The 20,157-nt window shown below is 47.3% G+C and overlaps 6 protein-coding genes across 6 annotated transcripts; 2 read left to right on the top strand and 4 right to left on the bottom strand.

Annotated features, from left to right (window-relative positions):
- Positions 1 to 124: 124 nt before the first annotated feature.
- Positions 125 to 1,840, bottom strand: GGS22DRAFT_198125 (uncharacterized protein; the record flags this gene model as incomplete). Its single annotated transcript, XM_047966094.1, has 2 exons — positions 1,145 to 1,840; positions 125 to 1,077 (listed from the first exon to the last, which is right to left on the bottom strand). The coding sequence occupies exons 1-2, from the start codon at positions 1,521 to 1,523 to the stop codon at positions 125 to 127; spliced, it is 1,332 nt and encodes a 443-aa protein (XP_047822186.1). The 5' UTR covers positions 1,524 to 1,840.
- GGS22DRAFT_96288 (uncharacterized protein) lies at positions 1,841 to 3,155 on the bottom strand. The gene is made up of 2 exons (XM_047968550.1): positions 2,899 to 3,155; positions 1,841 to 2,842 (listed from the first exon to the last, which is right to left on the bottom strand). The coding sequence occupies exons 1-2, from the start codon at positions 2,963 to 2,965 to the stop codon at positions 2,085 to 2,087; spliced, it is 825 nt and encodes a 274-aa protein (XP_047822185.1). The 5' UTR covers positions 2,966 to 3,155; the 3' UTR covers positions 1,841 to 2,084.
- A 1,677-nt stretch (positions 3,156 to 4,832) lies between these two features.
- On the bottom strand, positions 4,833 to 8,683 carry GGS22DRAFT_198124 (uncharacterized protein; the record flags this gene model as incomplete). Its single annotated transcript, XM_047966093.1, has 4 exons — positions 4,833 to 6,570; positions 6,620 to 6,724; positions 6,768 to 6,999; positions 7,051 to 8,683. 4 exons carry the CDS (start codon positions 8,681 to 8,683, stop codon positions 4,833 to 4,835), a joined length of 3,708 nt encoding a protein of 1,235 aa, XP_047822184.1.
- Positions 8,684 to 11,397: 2,714 nt separating this feature from the next.
- Positions 11,398 to 12,103, top strand: GGS22DRAFT_96247 (uncharacterized protein). Its single transcript, XM_047968549.1, has 2 exons — positions 11,398 to 11,686; positions 11,735 to 12,103. The coding sequence occupies exons 1-2, from the start codon at positions 11,482 to 11,484 to the stop codon at positions 12,004 to 12,006; spliced, it is 477 nt and encodes a 158-aa protein (XP_047822183.1). The 5' UTR covers positions 11,398 to 11,481; the 3' UTR covers positions 12,007 to 12,103.
- On the bottom strand, positions 11,783 to 14,392 carry GGS22DRAFT_96238 (WD40 repeat-like protein). Its single transcript, XM_047968548.1, has 4 exons — positions 14,264 to 14,392; positions 14,061 to 14,206; positions 13,839 to 13,987; positions 11,783 to 13,781 (listed from the first exon to the last, which is right to left on the bottom strand). Exons 1-4 carry the CDS (start codon positions 14,338 to 14,340, stop codon positions 12,201 to 12,203), a joined length of 1,953 nt encoding a protein of 650 aa, XP_047822182.1. The 5' UTR covers positions 14,341 to 14,392; the 3' UTR covers positions 11,783 to 12,200.
- Positions 14,393 to 14,736: 344 nt separating this feature from the next.
- GGS22DRAFT_96236 (mediator complex subunit 13 C-terminal-domain-containing protein) lies at positions 14,737 to 19,885 on the top strand. The gene is made up of 2 exons (XM_047968547.1): positions 14,737 to 15,237; positions 15,305 to 19,885. Exons 1-2 carry the CDS (start codon positions 15,178 to 15,180, stop codon positions 19,763 to 19,765), a joined length of 4,521 nt encoding a protein of 1,506 aa, XP_047822181.1. The 5' UTR covers positions 14,737 to 15,177; the 3' UTR covers positions 19,766 to 19,885.
- Positions 19,886 to 20,157: the final 272 nt, after the last annotated feature.

The following is a 20,157-nucleotide window of genomic DNA, read 5'->3' as shown; positions in this document are numbered from 1 at the left end:
CCTCCGATTAGATCTTTAATCCTCTGTATTAATTTAGGTATAGCAGTCTCAATGAAGTCTACCACAACTCAAAATATCCCTAACTAACTAGTATTTAGGTAGTGCTGAAGTAGATGGCGGGCTTTCATATATGCGGGATGAAATTCGTCCAGTTCGGCGTCTCAAACGCATCAGCCGGCAATTTCCTCAAGCTGATGATCGCCTCAGTTATAATGAAACACCGCACAATAACAAGAACCAATGTAGAAAGAGTCAAAAACGTATCCGCGAAGGCAGAAAATACTCGGTTGCTCGAGTCTCCTGCTTGCCTTCGATTCGTGTTCACCCACACCAAGGCCAAATTGTATTCTCCCTCATAACCAAGTACCGCCAAGATGCGGGTAACGCCAACGTTGATGCTTGATCCCGCCGCGAGGACGACAGAGGATATACGCCATAGAAGTTTCTCAGTTGGGGTCGGGTAGGCGAAGTTCCATCCTGCGAGGTGGATTGATGAATGTATCACTGCTGGAATGGCGATCAGATAAACTAGTGAGAAAGGGAGAGAGAGCAGAAAATCATCATCAGGAATACGCTGAAGCGGTATCCTGTCCGCACTCTGATCCTGACCTCGTCGCTCGAGATCGAAATTCTGAAATGTTCGCCTACGCTCATAGAACCGTGTCGAATTTGCAACGAAGTCGAGCGGGGTGTTCGCATACCGTGTATCCAACACCCCGTTTTCAGCCAGGATAGTAGCTATTGAGTATTTGCACTCGATGACGATAGGTATTTTGACATCCTGCGGCTTATGCCACCAGAAAAAGTACGATGATGCCGTCGACACGAGAAAGGCTAGCGTAAAGAGTTCCATGGGCGAGATCGAGAGCCCCTGGATTGCGCGAGCGATGGATTGGATGGCAATCCAGCCTGTTTGTAACAGGGTGAAGGATTTTGCGAATACGTCGGCTTTGCTCTTATCCCAGATCTCTTCGCTACTGATCTCGGGAAGTTTGATGTATTGTCGAGAAACGAGGAAGTGAAGGGTGCTGGCATTGATTGGAAACGAAGGACCCTCTGCGGGCTGGAGGTGGAATCCTAGAGGTTTTGTTAAGTGCCTGGTTATACCTTGGCTTACAAGATTTCTGTTGAAGTAATTACGAACCTCCACTATCGGCATAGAATGCGTGCTTGAGCGTCCACTCTTTTGAGCCTGCCAGGTCTTTGATTTGTGCTACCGATCTCCTAGCACTCTCCCATTGATTAGCAGCAATAAGTGTTAGTAAGTCAGGGCCTAGGATGGCCATAAATCCCCAACGAAGCTTTCTCGCTATGACACGAATCCATCTATCGTCCTTTGCCGGCAGATTCAGATGGATGACAGTCCAGAGAGAGGTGACGAGGACCAAAACACAGCTCCAGATAATATCTATTGTTCCTCGTACGTTTGGGCTATCAACCCATCCGACGAGCTGCTTTGCGTCGTTGAGTGTGTCCAGTAGCGGATTGTAGGTATCGTTCATGGTGATCAGATTGATGGACATCTATTTTCACCCTAAATCTCCTAGAGTCATCGATTGCTGATATAGCATACTTCGACTCCCATGATTGAAGCATATTCTATGTGGCTAAAAACCTCGATAGCTACAGACGTAGTTGAATTCCCAGTCATCTAGCTCCCATACGACTGTAAGGTCTCATTAGTGCCACCTACTAGCAAGCCTTGCCTACGATACCACCTCCTGTTCATAATGTTTATTTTATTTGTAACAAGCTGATGGCAACCCGCCCCCAATATCTTATTCGCTTGTCAGTTGTATACGCAATCATGCGGTTCTTTTGGGTAGTTATAATTGGCGGCGAAGCTGTGTGTTTGACGTAGGAAACGGTTGCCTTCGACATGGCTGAGTTACAGTGACATCTACCAGATTGAGTCGTCCATTGTCAATGTATCGCTAATAAGATACGCAATCTTACCCGGAAACCAAACCAAAAATAAACATCCAGAAAACCAAACCCGCAATCCCGGAAAACCGGCCGATATACGTAGCATTCCCCTTATCCCACCAGCGGCACAAACCACCCCCTTTCCGGCCCCACCGAAATCAATCGTCACCAACCTTCGCCTTGCCCTCCTCCTCCACCGTCATCGCCGCCTGCACCGCGCCATCCCTCGAATCCTCATTAAACCCAGTCCTAAACTCGTCCAAATACCCAGGCAACCCCTTCACCCTATTATACGGCCCAGGGACAGGTTCCCCAATCGTATAATGCACCGGAAACACACCCGTCCACACCCGATCCAAGACCTCCTGATTCTCCATATCACCCCTATCATCCTTCGGCAAGCCCGAGCGGATCTTTGCGCTCCCAGCTGTGATCCTCACGCGAAGCACGCTGGTACTCTGCATTTCCGCGGCGTTGGGCGGGACACGCGTGTGTCTGTACCTATCGCGCACGACAGAGTCCGTGATGAGGCGCATGGCGTACAGTTTCTCCTCGACATCGGTAACGAGCGTCGCGTAGCCGAATAGGGCCGCCGAGCGGTAATTATAGCTGTGGGAGTTCGGGGTGAGCGAGAGCACGAGGCCGTCTAGGTGGGTGGCCGCGACGCAGATGGGGAGGCCGTGTTCCTCGCCTTCGCCGTCGGCTTTGCGGGAGAGATTCATGATGCGCGAGGACACGTAGCCGTGGAGGTATAGCTCTAACACGTCTCCTGTGTCGGCGCTGGGGCGGGCGAATGAGCCCATTTGCCCTATCATGGGGAGGATCATGGGGAAGGGGGAGTTGGGGACTGTGAAGGAGACGTGGAGAATGGGGCATGTGTTGACGATCTGATGGATCGTCTCCAGGGCGTAGGAAGCTTAAAGATGGCATCAGTTAGTTGCTATTGAAGGTAGGTATTTATGTATGATTTACCTCTTGAGCCATATCGATTGACCTTGCTGTAAGGCTGGGTGGGGTATTCTAGGTTAACAGAAGGCATCTTGACTTATTTGAAACTCCTCAACTCGCAAAAAAAAAAATGTTTGGTGATTTATGGTGATTATAAGAGATACGATAGAATGCTTATCATTATCGAAGATACCTAGCTAATATATGTGTAGATGTCTTTGTGATCAACGAAATCACTCTTCAATATGAGCTCATTTTATAGAGGATCTCATCGGGACTTGAGTCACGACTGATGCCTATAAGAACTACTTGAAGGATCTATCTTACGCCCTTCAACAACAAGGTGGATATAAATGATTTGAGATATTGATATCAAGCAACGAAGAGGAAGACAAATGAAAAGCAGATGATTGGTTGGTTTCACAGATCGATGGAAGCTAGATCGGTGGGTACAACCTGGAGAAGAAGCACTTACTCTCTAGAGCTATCCATTCTTAGAAAGTCCATGCGATGTAGCTTGGAGATTAGCAAACTGGGAAAGGTACAATGCATCTGACCAGATATTCTAGGCCGATGGCGGGAAACTTGCGGAGGGCGAGTCATGCTTTGTATTGGATCCCGATGACAATGGTGATGAAAGGTGCACGTTCCACTCCGAAGATGCATCTCCGAGCCATTGTATTTAAATATCCGATTACTTAAGCTAAATGCCCCGCAATCCGATCAGCCACACATGGCTTGTAATCCCGACACAGCGGAATCCACCGCACAGCACTAGCCACACATCGAAGCTCCACCAAAAACTTCATCGCATCACATCCATCACGAACAACCCACCTTAAGCCTTTCCAAGTCAATCGAGACCCAAAACCACGCCGTCACCCGCCCGACGGCCCCCAATATAGACAATGGCGAAGAAGTGTAATTTTCTCCCATCCACCCTCATACCCAACCCGTATCCCCGGACGCAAACGATTAGCTAACCCATAACCTTCCCATACAGCCAAGTCCCGCATCATCTCCGTGCGCCTCCTCTCGATGGCCATGACCGGCTTCTTCTACACATACGCGCGCCCACGAACATCGCGGCCCATGAGCATGCTGAAATATGATCCCGTCGGTACGTCTTCGTCTTGTCTATACTTGAATTGAAGAACATACATTGGGACCAAGAGTCTCTTTACGAGCAAGAACCAATTCCTTAGATGACATCCTTAGCAGAGGTACAACCTCTATAAGCCAAGCTCCTCGCTAACGTTCTTCGTGTTGGATAGTACGAAAAAAGGTGCTATTCCTCGAACAGAAGCGGAAAGGGAAATAGTTAGAGCGCGCACGCTGCGTAGTTTTACGACACCTCACGACGTGACGATGAATAATAAAGTCCCGAGTGTTATAGAAGCCGTTACCGCGTACTCGTCGCAAGGACTTAGATGCGGGAGGGACCGGCCCGGAATAGCTCCTCGTGGATGTCATCATGGTTGTATACATATATAGTGTATTATACTTTTACAAGGCCTACGCCGTAATGGCCCCGACACATATTCGCGATGCATCAGGCGGCGCCTATCATGGGAAGTAAAATATTTGATTACTAGGTACTACATTCACCTCATCCTCCAATAAGATCAACATGAACCAGCACTTTGATTCCGTGTTTTCTTCATATTTCCACACATCGGCCAACATCTCAAGCAAATTCCAGCATCGATTTCAGAGGAACTTTTCTCAGGACCTGTTATTAGATTTTCTCACCGTGAATCGTCTGTCGTCATCGAAGCAAATGATAATAAGTCGACTAGAGCGGATGGGGATAAAGCAAAAATGAACTGCGTACTAATTTCGCGGCTTTGGTCTCACGGATCGTATACCCAGTACAACGTCGCTTAATCTTGGCTGTCTGTCATCGTTTGCGACGAGGCAATAGACGATTGGCCATGTAGTCGTCGTTTCATTCCCGATTACAATGTACCATAAGTTAACAAGCCTGATTGTCTTCTCTCGATAGGACCTCCTCGCAACGTTAGTGTCTTCGGCACTGGTGGCATTTTCTTGGGTCCTAGGTCGTCCGACTTAGCCGAAAACTGTGTTGACATGGAGCGAGATATCTTGACGTTTTGAATAATTTGACCATCATTAGTTCGATGACGTTTCATAGGAGGCTCATCGACGCTGCCTAGTTCGACGATTTTACTGAAGTCTCTTATGAGAGACTCATTGTTATCTATATCGTCATCGTCTCTGTACTCGTTATGACTAGCTTGGCTTGCGTCGATCTGTTTGCCGCCTAATCCCGAAATCGATCCCGACACAGGCCGGTTGTACAGGCTATGGGTTGTGAGGAAGGGTTTGGAGCCTCTCTTTGCTATTCTGCGGTTAGTGGACGGTTGTGGCGCCATTGCTTTCTGGGAATCCGTGGTAAGTGTGCTCCCTTCCGCTTCCTGTTCTCTCGAGGTGCTACGGGTGGTCATCTTCATGATCCCTCTTGGGGGTAGTAGCTGTCGCCTAGTACTTCTTTCCTCTTCAACCGACATAGGTAATGCAGGATTGTCATCGTTAGCTGGAGATTTTACAACGACCTTTCGCTTGAGGCTTTGTAACTCTTCCTGCGCATGGACAACATTGCTCTCCAGCCTGTTCACTACACTGAAACCATCCTCGCCATGGATAGACATTCCGTTTTGCTTATCTTCACTACAGCCAGCCATGACTTCTGAATTAGCTAGCCCCTCTTGATGATACTCTAGAGTGCCAGACACTCTTTTCTGTATCTCCAATAGTTCCTTCAACTGCTCGCCTATTTTAGTTGTGTTCGGTTGATCTTTGGCTAGTCGTCCTAGGAGATTTTTCATTTGGCCAACCTCACCTCTATCGCGCGACCACTTTTCCAGAATCCTTCGCAAAGCCTCCCGTTCATGTTCGGATTCCTGTAGGCCTGTTGTCAGCCCGGTCATTGAAGTTATTAACCCAACAAGTTCCCCTCGGATTTTGTCAAGGTCTTCATCGATATTCGCCTGACTTGAAATCTCCGCCTCCTGTCGTAATTCGGCTAGCTCCTGCTCGAGTTGCGCATGGGCCACGACGGCTTCTTGGAGTCTCTTCTCAGTAGCTTGGCATTTTTTTCCGAACTCTCTCGTCGTTTCAGAAATAACTTGGTTATGTTTCTCAACATTTTGTTCGATAATCCTCTGATGCTGTTCGTTCTCGTTCTGAATCTGCTGCTCCTTGCCTTGCAAAATACGAGCCTGTGCTTTCAGTTCTTCTTGGGCTGACTTGAGATCCTCACCGGATTTAGTTATTGTTCCATCCCTTTCGTCCAGAGCCCCTCGGAGCCACTCGACTTCTTCTGCAAGGCTTCTGGCCTTCTCGCTTGCAACCCGCTCTTTGTCTGCAGCGTTTTGAAGAGCAGTCACTTGACTCTTGAGTCTTTCTCGCTCTTCCAACTCTTCATTTGAACGGATATACATCTGATGAACCTCATCTTGCAGCTCTTGAATATTCTGTAAGTGTGTATGGATAGCCATGTCGGCATCATGAGCTCTTCCTTGCCATTCCGCGACATTATTGGCATCTGTCATTCGCTCGCAAATTCCTTCGCACAAGAGGTGAATTTCACCAAGATTTTCATTTAGGGTCCCCTGATCCGTAATGATGGAATCTCGGTAAGAGTCCATAGAATTCCGTACTCCCACAACTATCCTAGGAACGAGTCAGCATGGCATTTTATAAACCTGTTTCAAATACGTACTTTTCGACTGTGGTATTATGGAGTCCCTCTAGCCTTTCTACCAAAGCTTTCGGGTCTGCTGTTTTCAGTTTTGTTTCTTCCAAAACTTTGAGGATGGTATCAATCCTATCAAGTTAGCGAAACCCCATTAAAGGAGGCAATCCCTTACTTTTCATCTTGTTTCTGAACCAATGTATCTCTATTTTCACAACGCTCGCGATCTGATTTCATCTTTTCTAGCAGCTCTAAGTTCTGTGTAGCCACTGATTGGATTGTTTGCTCATTTAATTTACGGAACTCGGTCAATTGGTTGTTAAGGTCAAGACCGTGTTGTCGTTCGCGTTCTATTTCTTTTTCGCGCTCAATCAGTTGGGTTTCAAGAGACTCGATTGTCTTGTTCACTAAGTATTTATTAATATCTCCGTCACAACATGGATACCGGCGAAACTCACAATTTTCAACTTGTCCATTGGTATCATCGATAACTGTGGCCACTTTTTGCTTGATATCGGCTCGTACTGACTCTATGGCTGCAGTTGCTTTTTCCATGGTTTCTTTCTGAAAATGTCCCTCTGTTCGAAGGGCCGCGGTTGCTTTTTCGCAGTTCTCTTTGCATCGCAAGAAAAGCTGCTGTTGCTCATTAATCGCATCATTCAACCGATTCCTGCAGGCTCTCAATTTTTCCTCTAGCTTCTTGCGTGCGCTTGAGGATGTAGTTATCTCATCCTGGATCTTCTGGTTCTGAGCATTGAGATCTTCTTCCCTGGCTGATAAATCTTTAATCGTCCGGTCGCGAAATTCGATGTCTTGTTGATACTGTTCAATGATGGAATCTTGTGACGAGATGTGGTCCTCGAGCATTACCATTTTCTGCTCCCAACGATCCAGAAGCCTCTGGTTGTAGAGATAGTTTGTGTTCCATGACTTGGCGAACTTTATAAGATTGAGACTGTTTTGTTCACGAGAGGGGGTGCGCTGTTGATGGTGCATCTTCAGGAGAGCTCGCGGCTTTGAAATATTTGATGCCTGAGAACAAGGCCTCGTTGTCGACATATGATCGTATTGGGGAGACTCGAGAAGTACGGGCCGTGTGAGGTCTTTTCTTTTCTGCCGTCCGTCAGTACGATGCTTTTTTGTAGGACATTCAGCATCGCTCGTATGGGCATCTTCTCTAGTTTCAATGGAAGTCGAAGTCGTCTTGGGAATTTTTGGGCGATGCTTATTCCCCGGATGTGATCGTTCCACAGACGCCTTTGCCGCTTGGGCCAATTGACGTTCAGAAGAGGTCGACGATGACACTGAAAGCTTTCGTCGTAACAACCGATTGCGAGGCGACATTGTCGCAAGAGCCTTTCGACGAGTATCTGAAATGGACTTTGGAAGTTGAGACTTAGAAAGAGGGGAATACGACGATCTATGCTTCCTACCATCCGAATGTAGCAGATCAGCCCCGTCTGAGTTCTCATCTGGAAAGGGAAAGTTATACGTGTTCTCCTCGCGAGCTGGGTCTGATACATCGAGGATCGGTGCTTGGGTATGAGAGACCTCAATATCCGGAACTACTCGCGAGACTCTTGCGGTATTGACTGTATCAATACCTGAAGAAGTTGCTGGAGGACTAGCCACGTATTTTCCTATGTTCTCTACATCATGATTCAAAGGCGGGTCCCTCTGCCGCTTGTCGGGGTCAACGAACTCTAGTCGTCTAGAATTCGAGACCTTTTCCGATGGTTTGTTTATTGTTGGTAGTACCGATGCAGTAGGGACTTTTTGTGTCTTTCTGGGGTTCTGGGGAACAATTCGACCCGGTGGAGGTTGATACTGGAAACCAGCCCCTATTTCCTCAGCCGTCTCGATTGCTGGGCGAGTGAAAAGGTTTACTCCAGTGGGAAGTGCCGAATGAGTATCTTGACATGATTTTCCAATCACCGAATCTCGGGTTGAGGCAATACCACTTGAATCCTGTGAGTCTTGCAACGGTCGGAGGAACTCAACCTGGCTTGAAGTAGTAGGAGATTTGGTGATTGTAGGCTCATTGGTTGCCTCTATCTCGGCCGTATGACAAGATGAGTTTTCGTGTGACATTCTGATGAGAATGAGTCCGATATGTAATTAATTTACAATCAAATTTCAGAAACCAACATAAGGTGCAGGTTAAATTTACGGTGCAGATCGGGGCTATAGTGGATGCCGTGCCAGCCCATCGCCTGAAAGAGCGTGAGATTGGGGTATCTACAAAAAATCATGAAAAGTCTTCAATTTGAATTTTTGTTTCTAGTTTTAAGTTGGTGCGTGTGGATTGAGAGCATCTGTGTATGTGAGGAAGTAACAATGCACGTTCAGGGGAGTTGCTGCTTCTGCCACTTGCGTGACTGCTTGGATCTATGGATCCACGGCCCAAATATAGGGAGGTAGATAGTAGCCTACAGGCTGTGCTGTTCTTACCTGAACCTTAACTGTCTTATGAAACTGGAAAAATAGTTAGGTAGGTACTTACATGTATTTAATCATATACGGGTTCTCTATTCACCAGAGAGTAGATTTGATTATATCGAAGTCAAGGATAGTGCACCTAATATAAAGGAGACTCTTTTGAATGAGAACTCTCCTATTTCATTACAATTTCTTTTGTTATTTGCTACTAATATGATATGAAGGATGCGGACCGACCAGACATCAAGCCATATTTCCATAGGTACCTAGCTAGGTATTAATACGAAGTTGTTGAACAGGCGCTTAGGATATGTTGTATGTGTTCCGACTTGATACGCGCGTCCGTTTTCCGGTTTCGTAAGTAGAGAGCTGTGACATCTAAATGCCGCGGTTCGAGATCTATTCGAGTTTGAAAAAGGGCACCTCCTCGGCCATACCTAGGCAGATACGAGCATGATAGTAATCCGGATCTCAGCGCTATGGATTGAATACCTAGTAGGTAATAGTTTGGAAAAAGGGGCAACAACTTTACTACTCTGTCTTTCGCTCTCAGTAGCTGTGACATATAAACCCTGTTTGCGTGCTCGCAGACAGCGGCGTCCCTTTTGCGACAGTAGCTAACCAGCAGAACTCAATATATTTTACTGCAGATATGAATGCTTTAGAGACTATAAGAGCTGTATTAATAATCATATCTGCTATGAAAAAGTATTATGACTTCTAACTCACCCCGTGATATAGATAACTGACTAGGTGGGTAGGTAACAACTTATCTAGAAAATGTTTCATAGAGTAGAGCGTTGACGGTAAGGATATATAAAACATCATCTAAGTAGTCATATGAGAAGCGATGGGTAGGTATCTGGGCCATAGACGCCTATCCCTGTACAGACATCGAAGGAGGCGGCTAGATGCGATAGAAGGATCAACGAAAAAAGCGTTGGCACGTCAAACCGAAGCCCAATAAGCGCACGTCTATTTTCATCCACGGGGATTCTATATGGAGCGCATTCATTTTTGAGAAATTCCACACCTTCACTTGGCCCGGTCGTCTCGTCGCTAGAATCAAACATCGGTGACGCTCGCAATTCCGGCTGCTGTATGACTGCAACGCCGGAAGTTGTGCTGCTAAAGATAGCACGGTATCGGAATGTCTGGGATCCGGTTGCAATTAATATAATCCGAGTCGTATTTAAAGAGCGCGCTCCTACCACGCATGAAGAGACCCGATTTCCGGCCGAGTAATTAATTGACTTGCATGGAATCGGACGCACTTTTGGCTGGGTCGCGGGATGGGTCTAGTAAGAAGTCGCGTCTGCATCACGACAACGAAACTGAATGACTTCAAGTGTAAATGAACAAATATATGAGAAAATGGCAGGTAAGATGATTTATGCCTAATATTGGAAACGTAAGGGTCTTCATCACGACTAGTCTATGAGGGTGCCGATGGAATATAGGGAAGTTGCACTAAAACAGCCACAGTTACATCATGCTTGAGCCGTTATCTTTGCTTCGATATTCTTAGTCATACACATATCTGGGGGCGGTAAATGAGACGGACCGCGATTAGATCCGGAGGTGGCTTGTAGATGTCTTATGCGCGCGACATGATGACGCTATTCCAAAGGAATGACTGGCGTCTAGAGGTATTAATTGTCTATCGCTATGGTCCTCCAAATCTTCATGTGCGATACTATAGCGGAACTAGCTGGAAATGGTTAGATGAAAAGAAGACATTTTATACCAAGTAAACATTTGGTGATGAGAAACTTCTTCAACGAATTGAAGAACGAAATCCAAGGAAGTGAGCTTGGGCGACAGATGTGACAAGGTGGTTAAGAAAAGCAGCATCCTTGCCACGAACCCCTGTTTTCGCGCGCTGATTGGTAGAGCGACAAGGGGTCAAGTCGCAAAGCGCCCTTATTTAAGCGCCGCGAAGATCTCAACAGCCAATGACAAACCGAGGAGATCTAAATATGAGAGATCTTAATGCATCTCTTCAACGTGAAGCTCTGTGGTACCCAATAAGCACTCATGTAAAATGCCGGGACCCATGATGTCTCAACTGCCATATGTGCATCAAGCCTCTAGGAGGACCAGGTACGCCAGTCGTAGTGTTCTCTACTTAGATTTTTACAAGCACCTTTCATGCATGACTTGTCACGCCCATCGGATAGCTACTGTGCCTTCACAGGAGGATGTCCCCAAGCGCCTCAACTGGATCACCCCCGCCAGGAACACCTTATTCATAAGTACCGAGAGCCCCCATGTGGCATGATATCAATCCTGGTTTTCTTCCTTCCCTCGACATCATCCTATATGGCTGGATGAGGTTTGCTCGAATTCTTTAGCGGTCGCCTTACGTCGTCCCACGTCGTTCCACCTTGAACCAGAGTGCTGGATCTCACTTGTAACTATTTATTTATCTTTTGCTAGTGCAAGTCACTATGGCGACCTCTACTTCGGACTCGTTCCCCCTGGCGACGGACCAGCCTTACAGCGAAGGCGATAGCGGCCCCGGATCTATCAGCTCTGGTGGAAGCATCGACAACTCAGCAGGAGCTTCTGGAAGTAGCCCTGGCGTTGTTCAAATCTCTCATGGTGCGATAGTCGCAATAATAGTTGTTGTTGCGGTTGTATGCGTGCTTGGCAGTAAGTTCCCTTCGAAATGAACATTTACAATATGCTGATACGGCACAGTTTCTACAGCAGTACTCTTCTACCTTGCCAAAAAGAGAGAATGGAAGGTTAGAGAAAGCATTCGACGCTCGGCAAGGAAGGTAGTCACTGCTCTCACGCCTCGCCGCTCCGAATTCCCTAAATCAGTGAAGGATAATTCTCGAGGTCGTGTTCGGTTAGACGACGTACCGCCCACGCCTCGACTTCGACCCGAAGATATTGAGAAGGGCCTTGCCAAACCCAGCGTTCGACAGAGCCCAGAGGGAAGAAGTAAGAAATGGACGAGGAAGTAAATAATCGTGATGAATTGGCTGGTGAGCTGACACGGGGCTGGTTAAAGCTAGTTAAGAATTGGGAAAACAGTCATCGAAGCGGATTTTGCATTCAACTAGCTTCCCTTGGAATTGGAGCATGGAGTTTGGGGAAGCGAAGCCGATTGCCTTCTGGATATGTATCAATGTCAATTAACGCTAGTATTTGTTGGGTATCAAAGCCGTCTGAAGGTGTTAGTACTAGCACTCCGTCTTGGATCTGTTCGTCGGTCTTTCGTCTGCGGCTTGGGGGCCTCGTCATCTAGTTTCTTCTTCCTCGATTCTGGGACGAACGTGACCTGTCTCTCTCCAACTACTTCACCGTTTCGAGTTTTGCCGACCCTGCCCGACTTTTGGGTCCTAGAGCCTAGGGAGGTGTCTTTGGCTATATGACCACCATTTTGATTAGACGTCCTAACACGCATGACCATTTCCTTTGGCATAGTTTTCTCAGGTACTATCTCATCTTCGCTGTCGTCGCCGTCGCTCGAGTCTTGATCGCTTTCGTCTGAGAATTGGGGACCTGGAATCACGACCTTTGCGCCTGTTTCTGGGTCAACCTTCGTGCTTGGGTTTAGAACCTGGAACTCGCGACTATTCTCATCAATCTTAAACTCTTCGTCCTCGAACAACCGGTTGAATCGGTCATCGCCAAGTACTCCAGCCTTAGTATCGACATGAGCTCTCTTCTCTTGGCGCTTAAGTAGTTTATCGACCAATTTCTGGTTAACCTTGACCTTCTTGTTTCCGCGAATTCGGCTGGCACGCTCTTTTTCGACCTTCTCCTTGACGCGCTTGGCGCGTTCCTCTTCCATGGCATACGGATTGGCGATTAGACGAGCTTGGTCGTACAACTTCGAAGCCACAAAGTATCCATGCATGTAAGGACGCAATAGGTTTGTCTTGCCAATCAAGTGTGCCAGGCTGAGGGATTTCAGTTCTGGTAATGTCAAGAATTTGAAATTGTCGTACTGATCAGTGCTGATTTCCTCGGCCATCTCCTCGACCATGTTGTCAAGGAATGAACACCATCGTGGCGCAGGTCCTAACTGGGGTATGAAAAAACTGTGCAGAGGCTTGCCCTCGTTCGCGGTGAGAAGCATTCCGGTGTTCTTGCACCATGTAACAAAATTTATGTCAACCAATGGCTCGACTGAAGTCCAGGTCTCGCCATCAAGCTCGTCCCAGATCTTGATCATCTGCTTATCAGCAGATAAAATCTTCTTTTCCTGAGAAGAAGTGGTTAGGTGAATAAGATTCTTGATTGGGAATCCGGGACCATGGTCTTTTTGTAGTAGTGGTTTTGGGCTTCGTAGATCGAAAAGTTTGATAAGACCATTTGACGTGCCAGTCGCTAATGAAAGTCCCGAAGGATTGAAATCGAGCGCTGTTATTTCCCCTTCTTGGCCTCCCAAAATGGCAACGCGAGACTTAGATCGTGAGTCCCAGAATTCGACTGAACCGATCGAAGTACCAAAAGCAAGTAAATTATGACTGTTTTCAGCAACCGCAGCCGTATTAACACTTCCAACACCAATGCTTCCTTGTAGTCCAGTTTCGACGCCATCGTCGGCACCAACATCGATTTGATATGATTTCATGAACCTCCCTACTTCAAGATTCATTCGGAACACCTCGCCGTTGCCATCGGAATCCAATCCCACCGAGGGAACCAAGGCTTCAGTAGCGTGGCGATCATAGACGAGATCTCTTCCATATCTAGGTAGACGTAGTTCGTAGTGGCAGCCAGCCGGGGTCTATCATTGATCAGTATCGGGATCCAAACTTATTTCATGTTGAAATTTAGATCCTACATGGAATTCAAGTTTTCTATCACTTTGTAGATGTAGAGACTTGGAGTAATCGGTCGAGAGTAGGAGGAAAGTCGTATTGAGAGATTTAGTATGTCTTGAATAGGATAGTGCAAGATGTGGGAGATAATGGACATGGAATTGTGGCTTGTCTGCTGCATATTAACATTTCCCTTCAATGAGACTAGGTGGTTAGGAATATTGTAAGGCAGTTTCGCAACATACATGTTCCAGATGACACAATCCAGTCATTATCTTCTGAGACTCTGACGCATTGGCTGGCTTCTTCGAATTCGAAGTCTTGAAGTAGCTCTATTCGATTCTGATACTCGGGATCCGACTTGAGACTACGTTTCCGTCGACGTGCTAACCTGTATGTATATCTGTTTAATTTATCCTTTTCGATAGAAATATGCGGATTCACTTACCAGTCTGGAAGAGGACGCGCTGTATTGGCGCCGGCTATTGTGTACACGGACACATCCCCTTGATTAGTGACTTTCATGGCGGTGGTGGGTGCCGATGAGAACGTCTCCGACCGTGGGATTGGAAAGTGAAATAAAATGCGAAAGACGAAAAAAAAAGGTTGAAGATATTACGGTACATGGAAAAGCGCACTAGAGGGGCGATAAGCAAATTTTAGTGGGCATCCTTGATCGATAAGAAGCACCCCGGTAAAATTCAAACGTTCTAAGCTTAATTCGTCATTGCCTTGCATCTGCCCGAGACCCGGCCAGCCCCGTCTTCGAATCCGGGTTCCGCTTGAAGACCCACATATCACATTATAACCAATGAATGATATGCCTAGGGTCGCAGCTGCCCGCGTGCCCGCTTAGCTCTATTATGTACTAAAATACTCGTGACAAATTCCTGGAATTTGCCGGAGAACTTCAAAGCTTCAAGTTGTTCATCCTCAGCCCTCAGCCCTTCCTTCAACTACTACTAAGGCCACATTAGCCACAGCCCACCCAGCCATGACCGTACATATCCGGCACTGACGCGACAAAACTAAATAACTATTAATTACTAATCCTTCCGTCCACGCAATTCTCCAACTAATACCTGGGTATCTGCCGCAGCGAGAATTCCATGGCTCAATAATCATCTACACGTCTGCTTATTGCTTGCTTCGCGCTTAGTGATTCGAGCTTCGTATTGCCTCCTCTCGGCGTAGGCATAGCGGAGATGGAGCTCGGCATGTGCCGGAGACCTCAAAGATTGAAATCGACTCATCAAACTCGCATCCACCTCCGTATTCTATCTTTCCGTTAGTTGTTGGCGCTTGGCCAAAGGCAATCTTGTGCCATCTCGCCTCTTTCATGGGAACGATTGTCGCATCGGAATGATTGATACGATTTACGATATGGACACTGGTGAATATGAGACAAATGCATTGGTAATTGTTAGTTATAACCATCCTAATTGTGAGCATGCGCATATTGGCTAACCATGATCGACTCGCGATGTAGAATAATATATCGTTTGTCAACTTTGCTTTCTACGACCCCGTCTCTCCGACTCTCGCGTCTTTCGGTTCCAATGCGCTCGACCTCGAGAATGGACTTCGAAGAGATGGATTCTTGGCTTATTTCGATACTGTTCGACGGGGGGTGTGGTGTTTCCGCCTATCGCAAAAGGATAGACAATCAGCTGCGCCAACCTTTCCCAAATCAGTTGGAAGTGCTGGATTTACCTTTTCTTTAACTGAAGAGGGTGCCCTGGAACCCGCCGCACTTGTTAAGAATCGCCAATATGGCCCAAATGCAGGAAACACACCAGCAAGCTCCTCGTCGTCTAGTGCTTCTGCTGGTCTCGATTCAGCTTACCGAAATACCCAATCTGCTACCCTCCCGCCGGTTCAGCCATTCCAGCCATTCCCTACTCTAAGTGAACAGGAACCTAAAATAGCCCCATATGTTGATTCGAAACTCGCTTCTTCGACCTCAATAAAGGATATTTACGAACATTTTATCCTTGCCGCCCTATCGGCAATTTCTTCCAGCTTTTGCGCCACTACTGGCGCTATCCCATTGAGCTCACGAATTCTTCTCCTCCCTAGGTCTTCTCATAGTGATTGCATCGATACTCCGGCTATTCTAGCCTCCCTGCGCATATATCTTACAACCACAGGCAGTCTCGTTATATCTTTCGCCCTCTCTCCGGCTGAAGGCATAATCAACCTATCTGAAAATATGGGACACACCTTACCATCTCTTGGCGTAACAGTTTTAGCTGCGCCGCTAGGCATGTTCGCTACATGCCATCCTATCGCGAGCTCCGATACTGCTGCTACTGATAGCGGATTTGCCCAGTCACCCGATACGCAAGTCATGAGACTACGGTCCGAGAGAGACGACGGTCCGTGGCGGAATGTCTGTGCCAAATTCCTTCAAGCGCGTAATATACCATCTTCGTTCTGTGAATCTCAAAACTGGATTGGCCTTCAACGAATGCGACGGAAGCCGACGGAACAGAATATTGATGGAAAACGAACTCCGCTGATAGGAGCGCCTAGCATATCGTGGCCTGTCAATCTCTGCTTTTGTAAGATATTTTCACGACTCACAATTGGAGGCGAGACAGAAGATCAGTCCGCGTCCCAATCTGACCGGAATTTTGACCCTCTAAAAGCCGCGAAGCAATGGGTTTTAAGTGCTGGAGAACGAGACGAGTCCCTGGCAAAGAACAAGAAGGAAAGAGATGCCGTAACAGCCCGTGAGGTTTCAATGGCCGATGGCCAGGCTCAGCATGCGAGTAGATTATCGCCTTTAACCTTGCAACGGCCAAACAACGCCAATGCGTTGCCGGGAGGTTTATATCCCACGCCACCAGGGGCCCAGAATATTATAGGCGCAACCCCATCTATGGACGGGACAGCTTCTAGCCCCGGGAATAATGCGACCGCTACAACGATGACAGACGTTGATGCAATTCGCGCTATGCCATACAACGACGGCTGGGAACACACAGAGGTCAAACGCGAGCGTATTGGTACCTCATTTGAGACCGAGAATCTCTTCGGCGAGCTGGGTCCCGATATGTTTGGAGATGCAGATATCACTGAAGCCGATTTTAATTTCTTCGACGAGCAACCGGGCGATATGGGTCTAGGTTCACTTGATCTTCCTGGGCTCTCAGGAACTGATCCAAGTCTTGATCTTACGGTTAGCCTGCCCTCGACACAGGAGTCCCAAACCAAATTAGGTCCTCCAAGTATTCATTTACCAGATACAACTCCTTCGCCAACGTTCACAAAACCCGAGCTTAGGCATGCTCGAAGTTCGTTAGAGGACCCTCGACGTTTAGCAGGGCTAGAATCCAATAAATTCCAGCCACCGAGTTTGAAACGACCTGCCAGCCCATTTAACCCCGATACAGTATATAAGAGGATCAGAGCGTCTTTGGACAACCATAAGGCTGTTCAGAAGAACTCACGAATTAGCGCGTCCCCCCATAGCAGCATTTTTGACAAAGTGAATTTTGGACCTTGCTTGTCAATAGTGAACAGCAAATATGAAGGAAGCGGGCGCTTCGATTATTCTCTTGAGCGATCCGGAGATGCTAAGTCGCCTAGCCTAAATGAGCCACCGACGACCGACTATTTGCGAAGACATGTAAAAGGTCGAAAAGGCCTCAAAGAACTGCCTGCAAAAGTCGGGCAAATTTTGATTCGTGCTTCTGGAGCCCAAGTTCCGGTCTCGAATGGCGCAAGTCCTTCAAATATCCCATCGAATACCGAAGATGTCCATTCAGATGCAGACGAGATCAGTCTCGTATCAGATCAAGATGACTCGAGCTATGACGGCGATGAGCCTTTATCCCCAATAAAATCAGTAAGCATGAGACGGCGGTTAGTCGATGACGATGGTGAATCGCTTGCCACATCATTTAGAGAACTTGAATCTGTGGATGTGAGCTCGCCGCATGAATTTCCGCAGACTTGCAAATCCGAGGCGGACCTTCCGCTCACCAAATACTTCGCTGATCCCGAACCGCCTCTATTTCAATATTCATTACCAGATGACCAACTAATAATTGCCGCGCAAATTCTGACGGATCAATTTGCTACTTGCACTCTCCCAGCCAATGCGGCATCGCAACCATTTGGATTAAAGGTTGACCGGCGTCGTCAGCTCACCAGTTTGACACGCAGATCTATTCAAGACATTAAGTCGAGCCTCCCCCCGTGTCTAGCAGTTGCTACCGAATGTCAATTTCGCCCTTTCATCGAACTCCAAGATGTGCCTCTTCTTGGCCAGCCCACAAGGATGCAACCTAGGCCACCAAATGCCGATCAAATGAGACCGAGCAACTTATTCCAGATACCCTCTCCACATTTCGAACTACGTCGGTACGAATCCAAGCTATCTGTCTTGCCGTCTGCGGTTGCTTTCTGGGAGAGTCTTGGGCTTAGTCCATCTCCTGGGAATAAAGACATTAATGCCATCTGCATATTTCCCGATTATGAAGGTCTCGCAGACGATATGCTAGTATTCACAGATAGAATGCGTAGTATTTACGAATCATTGAAGCTGGGCTCATTCAATCGTCTACCAACGACCTCTGGCATAGAAAATGGCTTGTTCTCTTTCGCTGTTGAGAAAGACCCTATACCTTTCAACAAATCGTCGCCTTCTCTGAGACCATCATTAGCGAATTGCGCCTCCAAGGTCTGTCAAGTACTAGCCTCAATGAACGTAGAAGAGATCAATTTCGTTGTTTTCTTCGTTTACTCGCCTGAGGTTACGAGTTCGATTGTTGAAAGCTGTGCCGTCTTCAATCAGGTCTTTGAAAATTACAGGAGATTGCTATCCACTAAAAAGCTACCAATTGTTAACGACTTGGCTCTGCAATTAGTGCCACAAGATTTTGTGGCGTCTTCAAATTCGGTTGCTATGCCATCCCCCTTTGAGTTCTCTAAATTGGCTATCGAAACATATGATAGGTGCATTCAATTCGGCGGCACCTCACCATCTCCAGCCTTGATGCTTGAGCAACCACCACCGCGGATGATTGATTTCAAACTAACAACAAGTCCGTCTGCATCCTTACTACACGAAAATGCATGCCTTCACATCGCTTATGCGCAGAGCATTGACGGGAGGTGGATTACTGCCGCTTGGACAGATAATAGGGGCAGTCAACAAATGACAGCATCATACGGCCTTGGAAGAAAGGGGAAGAACCTGTCGAGACCAATTGGGGATGCAGCGAGAGGGATTTGGGAGGCGACCCTCGATTTTATCTCCGCCTGGAAAGTGCACTGGAGGGTTATTATCGCGAAATGTGGTGCGATGGAGCAATCTGAGATAGAGCTCTGGTCTGCTCTCGCTCAGGCAGAATCGAAGATCAGCCTAACACTCATTGCGGTAGATACCGATCCCTCAATGCAACTACTTCCGCCGATTGTCAAGGTGTCTAGTAGCGCTCTATCGGTATTTTACACAACACCAGTTTCGACACCACAAGGGTCCATGGTCTCGCCTGAGCAAAGTGGCAATCCGCCTACCCCTATCCGGGAAAACATGGGGACAAGTGCACCTACTCCAGGAGCCGACAACAACCCGGAGTCCGACGGTGACTCTACGTTAACAGAAATTACGGACCAAACTTGGGGGGCCGTTTTATCGCATAGATTAAATAACTCAAGCTCTTTAATGGAGCTAAATCCCGCTCTTGTGAGTGGCTACTTGGTAAAACGAGGTGGATCGCGGGCCGAAGACCCTCTAGTCGTGATGGAGGTTAGCATCGTACATACCGAAGGCCACATAAGAGCATACGAGTCGTTGCTAAGAGAGATGCTTACATACTACCGAGGTCTGGGGACATTGGCCAGGGCTCGCGGGATGGTTGATAAGGAGACTGATATCCGACCATGGCACATCGCGGCCGCGGAGAAAGCTGTTAAGGCGCTGTATATGCTAATGTGATATGCTAGGGTTGCTTTTTCGAGGCGCAGAGGGCATTGCATGGGGAGGTTACCGTCTTAGAAGGATAGAAGACAGCAGTTCAGTATTAGCGACGTAATAAGATACCAATGCTTATTGAGTATTTCCAGTTTTAATTCACTTAATTCGTTATGTCGTATCCGTGTAAGCGACATGCAGAGGGCGATTCAAGAGCAGGTGTGACGTGATGGTCGAGGTAAAGTAACATTCACTGGATGCCCACCTTGAAAATGACATTAACAATATAACGATACTTTAGAGGCGAATAATCATGAGCTCATCTAAGTATTCAAAAGCGACTATTCGGTCGTTTTGATCCGGTGCATATTCGATAGGCGCCACAGGGGTGCGGTAGCGGAGTTTAGCGGACTTCA

The sequence above is a fragment of the Annulohypoxylon maeteangense genome (genome assembly GCF_022496945.1).
Source record: "Annulohypoxylon maeteangense strain CBS 123835 unplaced genomic scaffold GGS22scaffold_3, whole genome shotgun sequence".
Classification (NCBI taxonomy): domain Eukaryota; kingdom Fungi; phylum Ascomycota; class Sordariomycetes; order Xylariales; family Hypoxylaceae; genus Annulohypoxylon; species Annulohypoxylon maeteangense.
The sequence above is the reverse complement of the archived record's forward strand: the minus strand, read 5'-3'. Positions and strand labels throughout refer to the sequence as shown.

Coding starts and splice junctions, on each gene's coding strand:
- GGS22DRAFT_96288 (XM_047968550.1), bottom strand. CDS start 2,965: ATGCCTTCTGTTAACCTAGAATACCCCACCCAGCCTTACAGCAAGGTC. Junction 2,843..2,898: donor CAATCGATATGGCTCAAGAG/GTAAATCATACA, acceptor GCCATCTTTAAG/CTTCCTACGCCCTGGAGACG.
- GGS22DRAFT_96247 (XM_047968549.1), top strand. CDS start 11,482: ATGGCGACCTCTACTTCGGACTCGTTCCCCCTGGCGACGGACCAGCCT. Junction 11,687..11,734: donor GGTTGTATGCGTGCTTGGCA/GTAAGTTCCCTT, acceptor GATACGGCACAG/TTTCTACAGCAGTACTCTTC.
- GGS22DRAFT_96238 (XM_047968548.1), bottom strand. CDS start 14,340: ATGAAAGTCACTAATCAAGGGGATGTGTCCGTGTACACAATAGCCGGC. Junction 14,207..14,263: donor GCGCGTCCTCTTCCAGACTG/GTAAGTGAATCC, acceptor ATATACATACAG/GTTAGCACGTCGACGGAAAC. Junction 13,782..13,838: donor ATAGAAAACTTGAATTCCAT/GTAGGATCTAAA, acceptor GATCAATGATAG/ACCCCGGCTGGCTGCCACTA.
- GGS22DRAFT_96236 (XM_047968547.1), top strand. CDS start 15,178: ATGATTGATACGATTTACGATATGGACACTGGTGAATATGAGACAAAT. Junction 15,238..15,304: donor AGACAAATGCATTGGTAATT/GTTAGTTATAAC, acceptor CTCGCGATGTAG/AATAATATATCGTTTGTCAA.